At 46.5% G+C, this 6048-nt stretch overlaps 1 protein-coding gene across 4 annotated transcripts in view; it reads right to left on the reverse strand.

Annotated features, from left to right (window-relative positions):
* The window catches only part of INSIG1 (insulin induced gene 1), a 10499-nt gene extending 4457 nt beyond the window's left edge, over positions 1-6042 (reverse strand). Inside the window, exons 1-5 of one of the 4 annotated variants that reach the window (XM_085316425.1) lie at positions 5984-6042; positions 4833-5242; positions 2903-3027; positions 2039-2205; positions 1455-1554 (exon numbers count right to left, since the gene is read on the reverse strand). In XM_085316425.1, the coding sequence (XP_085172551.1) occupies positions 1455-1554; positions 2039-2205; positions 2903-3027; positions 4833-5226 (786 nt within the window). In that variant the 5' untranslated portion in view covers positions 5227-5242; positions 5984-6042. The other 3 variants (XM_085316426.1, XM_085316428.1, XM_085316427.1) reach the window with 3 other exon arrangements.
* Positions 6043-6048: the final 6 nt, after the last annotated feature.

Consider the following 6048-nt stretch of genomic DNA (forward strand, 5'->3'; position numbering starts at 1 on the left):
AAAAAAAAAAAAAAGGAAAAAAGAAAAAAAGTAATGAAGTATTTTAACTTCTTAACAGTAATAATAAAAAGCCCAAAACTCTACTTCCCAAACCCTATCAAACATTGAATCGGGCAAGAGGGAGGAGGGAAAACACACACACAGTATGTATCACTGGAATTTGAAGGAGTAGTGAACTATTCACCTGAAGGCAAACTAAAACTGACTGACATTTAAGATTGCGACCCTGGTCCAGGGAAATCTATAGCTTTGGATAAGGCCAGCAGTTAAGAATTCTTAGAAGAAAAACCTTACTAAGTATACCTTCTTTCCCAATGCATTTGAGTGCTGTGTTTCTTTTTTTAAAAATCAATATTTTCTACAATATGATAATTTTCTGTAACTTATGAGTCAGTACTTAAAAAAAATAATCCTTACTATTATCCACTCATGGTCAAGCAACATAGCTCTTTTGCCATGCTTGTCTGCAAGCCTGTCAGTCTATATAGAGTCACGTCCTAACAGTCTGCACTAGAAGTACATTAGTAACCAAGCACTGGGTTAAGAAGGCTAGATAGAAGAGACAGGAAGCCTGTTCCAAGCAAGACASTTAGACTATCTTTTTACTCATTTGCAGTTCAACAGTCTCAAAAAGCAGCTTTCCTCCTTACTGCGCAGCTTTGACCAGAGACTAATATTTCAAGAATTTCAAGTCTACACCCTTTCCTCAGTAAAAAYTGAAGGTACCGAAACAGCCCTACAGAAGCAAAATACTTGAAGAATGCTTGCTAGGATAATGGAAATATGCAAAGGAAATAGTAGTTAAATCAATATGGTATTAATTACCATTATCCATCAGTGTCAGAATGCATTTGACAAACAGGGCTTAAGCTGATGTGCAAGCATACAGTCAGGTTTACTGTTAAGTACCCCGTAAGGAAATAATTACTTGAGAAGCTAACAAATGAGACAATCATTTATATTATATTATCCCATATATTAAGCAGTACTTTAACGGCACATTAGCTGAACAGAAAGAGYGTGTTTTACCCTAGAATGGCAGAATTATGCTACATGAAGGCATTTCCATTCACCTAAACAACAAGAATATCTTACTGAATAATTAGAGCAAGCCCATCTGTCTCTCAGCTTCCTAGCTATATCAGATGTTAAGTCAAACTGTTGGAAAGGCAGTGACTAAGATTCTGACCAGATCTGATATACTGATTCCAGTCTTTTTCCAGCAACAGCCTTAGTAAGTTACATACTGAAAATACTCAAACACTAGCTATGAAGACAATTCCCACCCCATTGGCAACATAGACTGTATGCTTACATGTCAACTCTTGGGAAGATTTCTATGAATCTTAGTCAATTTGTGAGTCATACCCTCAGAGGCATAATTTGCTCTTGGACTAACAATGATGGAAGTTATYTGGATGGTTAAAAGGAAATGCTAATTATACAGTAATTACCATAGCCAGTTGGCGTCCTATGTTTCCTACAGTCACACCTCCTGAGAAAAATATACATGGAAGCCAAGAACGGATGTAAAGAAAATCCGGGGATGTGTACCTAATAAACAAAAAGGAAATATGTTAGAGAAGTCATTATCACCTTATATGATGCTAACAAGATGCTACAGAATTCTCTCCTAAGGCCCAAATAGAAAGGTAGCACAAGAGAGGGAATGTGGAGATCAAAATGAATTCATCACTTTATTACGTGTCTTTGTTGGATAAAAGACAGTTTCCTAGACAGCAAAATCCAGAAGTTCTCTCCTGARAGCCAGTTAACAGTATACCAAATCAGAAGTTTAGTTTGCTGAAGTGTTATTATTTCACCATAGGTCTGAATCTGTCTCCTTGCCTCCTTCCCCCAACCTCCAGTTCTCAACTCCGATCATTTGGGGCAACTGCACAATTAGCTGCCTTAGACAAACAAAACATCTTTTTATAAGAATATGCCAAATACATTAATGACTAATTTTCAATGCAGGTACATCCACATTTTTATTAACTTAAGAGAAAAGAAATACTATTTTAGAAGTTCAACTTACTGATAAACACCATTATATACAAGAAACTGGGTTATCAGGGTTGCTACAAAGGCTATTGTAATTCCAAGTCCAAGACCACTTCTTGAACGATCAAATGTCCACCAAAGGCCCAGTGACAAGGCTGCTAGAGTCAAGGACAGCTGGACGTTGTTTGCAAAATCTAGTTTCTGGAAAAAGAGATGTTAAGGACAATCCTTTTAAATCTGCAGAAAGCTTGCTGCTGAAACTGAACAAGAGAAAACTTAACTTGAAAATGATCAAGATTTTGTACCTCTAAATACAATATGCTTAGGATCTGTTTTTCAGACCTGCTGAGCAATCACTGCTCTTGCTGATTTCATCCAGAGTGTAAGTGTAAAGGTGGCATCATTTTTTCCCCCTCACACTGAGTATCCAAAGGCTAATATAATATACACTAATGTATTTAACTCTTATGGATTTTTGTCACAGGTAACCTCACACGCCTGCTGATTTAGGTTTTCTGCTCGAATCATTACTATTCAATACAAAAAGCATTCTTACAGAACAGTTTAGTAAATCTCCCTAGTAAACATAAGTATTGAATCTGTAGGCTGTCTATATGTAATAACACAAATTACAATATACTTATGTTATACTCACAGTTGTATCAGATATTACAGCAAGCCTACTCCTCCCCTTCCTAGAATGAAATTAAGTGCACTGTGTTGCTTTCAAACTTCTGTGAAATGGACAACCAATGCAAAGCTTCCTAGCTTCCTTTACCTCTCTGCCAGTAGCATTATCCTTACCTTTATAAATCTCCAAAACACGGATGGGAGAGATTGTGTTGCATGACAACATACTAAGCACGCTAACCAACAGTATAAATGAGCTCAAGGATACAGCACTTGCATGATTAATGCCAACGAAAACTGCTATACATCGCATTACGCTGGCCCACTCTCTCTTGAATTTGTGTGGTTCTCCAAGGTGGCTGTCAATGCAAGGATACAGCAGGCCAACAACAGCTGTAATAGAACCAAGGAAGAGTATCTGTATTAGCCATTACATGATGATCATTTTAATACTGTTAAATATTTTTTTTTTACCAGTAAGTGTTTGACAAAGCCTCCTAAGTAGTCAAGAGTCTACTATGCTACTGTAAGCCAGATGAAATTAGTTGTTAGTAACTCCCCCTACAATATAAAAAAGAAAAATAAAAGAAGAAAAACAACATTCAGTTTGAACCTTTAAAGCAGAGTTATGCTGCAAAGTTAAGGTATTTGACATGAAGCTCTTCTCCAGAGAGCATACATCATTTCACATCCTGAATAGATGTACCAATTAATAACAAGACAACATAAAAAGCTTAATTACAGGAAGGAATGGAATATGCCTTTACTGCTGGTGCAGAATACAAGTTTTATGAGCTTGATTTATCAGCTGTCAATCAGGCCCTGAATAATGTCTGATGGACTTTGACGTTTCTTGGCAGGAGTTGCTTGCTTTACTTCTACAGGATTAGGAGGTTAACCTCTTCAAATCAGCTGTATTTTGGTAACAGAGAGGCATGACAGAATTTAAGGAAGTGATTCCCAATAGTCATATTGATGCCAGTAAAAACATAAAAGCCCTACTCATACTGTTAAGTAGATGAAGTTTTACCCTAATACAGCATTTTCTCAGTCTGTAAATACAGTTAAAAGACAAAAAAAAAAAAAAAAAAAAGTTAGCATGATCTTGCTACTAGCACAAACACTAGATCAGTTCTATTCTTCTAAGGCTTGCAGCTCCCCTTGGGGTCACAAGCTCTAACTTTAGACATGCTACTCTAACAGTAATATGTTTGTTTGCTTCCTTTCCTACCCATTTCTTCCCCTTAACTCTTAAGAGGAATAATTTTATGTGAAGAACATTACAGGACATCATTCTGTCGATGTGTACAAGTGATTCGACTATGAGCAGTTTTCATTTTCTGAGGCCAGTTTCCAGGCCTGTTGAGCAGGATTTTTACCTTATGACAACAGCTAAACGACAGACTTCTAATCCCACCGGKGCAGGAATATCGCAGCTCTTACCAGAGCCTACTTCACGGCAACCACGCACTTCAGCGAGAGATCATTCCTTTCCACGCTCTCACTACGGGTAGCACGGGACAGCACCTGTCCTGCCACCGACGCTTAACCCCGTAGCCGCTCACCGAGGGGGGACGCGGGCACAGCCCGCCTGCCGCAGCGGGACTCGCCCGGCCGCCGGCCCCGCCGCGCCGCGGCGCCCCGCTTCCTGGTTCGCGGCCCGTGGCCTGTTGGCCGCGCCAGCCAATGGCGAGAGCCCGCGGCGGCTCACCAGTTCCGCCGGGAGCCAATCAGCGCGCGGGCGGCGGTGACGCGCCGGGCCGGCGGCGCCGCGCAGCTCGGCCGGGGGAGAGCGACCCCCGCCACGGCGGCGGCGGGGGGGCACGACACGGAGGGGACCCCCGGCGCGGCGGTCTGCATGCCCGCCGCGTGCTCCCCCGCATCACCGGGCTGGGGTACTTCCGCTGCTTCATACCTCCCAGTGACAGCACGCTCCAGCTGCATTAGGAATGCACTTAAAAAGCTCAAAAAAAAAAAAAAAAAAACCCAAAACCCGCCCAAGGCAAATAGGAAAAGTGTCTTTTGCTCCCAGATTAAGTTGAAACCCATCTACGCCCCCAAACCAGAATTTACATCACTTACATTCTACACATCAAATGCTGTTAAGCACAAAGCTGCAACGCACTGGCCAAGATTCAGTGCCACTGCCTCTCCCTCCCACAGGAGGGTGAGGAAAACCAGTCAGGGAAAGGACTCACCTGCGGCTGTCCCACAGCAAGGGGGCACCCACCACGCAGAGGAGAAGATAGTGGAAATGACTTCCTCAGGGAATAGAGTCACATTTCTCTGGATCTGCAGCAAGTTCAGCACCAACGCCATGAAAGCACCGACGACGAAGAGGACCACACTCCTCTGCACGAGGTGTTGACTCAAGTTCAAGGTGCTACTGCTACTGGCATTACTGCTGACACTGGAGGTGCTGGGGCTCCGTGCTCCGTGACCCACCAACGCCAGCGAGGAGCTTGAGACAGAGGAGCTCAGCATCTCGCCCACCTTGGCRGCCAGCCCAGCAGCAGTGTCCCCCAAGTGGTTTTTGTGCCTTCTCCTGGCGGTGCAGGAACAGCTCCAGGTGCAGTTCTCTAGCCTGGGCATTGGCTTCACCAGGCTCCTGAAAGACACGGGTAGGGACAGCCGGGTAAGGCCCAAAGGCTGCAGGCAGCTCAACCCGGAGCCCTCGCAGAGCGCCGAGGTGCAGGTGGGAAATAAACAACGCGCACTTCTACACCCSCAGCCGGGTGGAAGCTCTGAGGGCACCAGGCAAACAGCCTGGAAGCCTGACAGACCGGGAAGCAGCCGACAGATGCTCAACAGAAAGGTGGGATGGGCGCAGATCCGGTGTGACCTGCCACACCGGAGCTGCTGCAGGGCCACCGAGAGGCAGCGGAGCCCCGCGCACGCCTCCGCCTCCGCGGCGTGTCCCGGCGGGGGGGCAGAAAGGCTCCGGCCCGGGCAAACACACGCACAGAGGGACTTCCCCGAGCATCTCCCATGCCAGGATCCCGGGCGGGCTTGCACAACCCCTTCTCCCGAGGGAAAGGGAAGCGGTTTCGCAATTCTCCGCCGTAAAACCGCCCCCTCGGCGCTGTCCCCTCCGCGCACCGCGTTCCCGCCGCCGTCCCTCCTCGCAGGCACCCGGGGCAGAGGCCTCCCGTCCCGTCCCGTCCCGTCCCGTCCCCCGCCTCACCTCACCTCACCTCGCCGAGGCCGCTCTGCCAGCGGGGAGAAGGGGGCAGGGTGAACGGCCGCCGCCCGCCCGCCCCGCGCTCTCGCTCGCTGGCCGCGGCCCGCTCCCGGCGTAAGGTTTATAAGCCCCCGGCCCCGGGTGTCACGTTATGCGCCGCCGACCTACCCGCGGCCGGCGGGAGACACGGCCCCGCTGCTCCGCCACCCCCTCCCCTCGGCCGGGCGGGGCGG

This window comes from Rhea americana, unplaced genomic scaffold, assembly GCF_003343005.1.
Source record: "Rhea americana isolate MKP2758 unplaced genomic scaffold, rheAme1 scaffold_47, whole genome shotgun sequence".
NCBI classification, from domain to species: Eukaryota; Metazoa; Chordata; class Aves; order Rheiformes; family Rheidae; genus Rhea; species Rhea americana.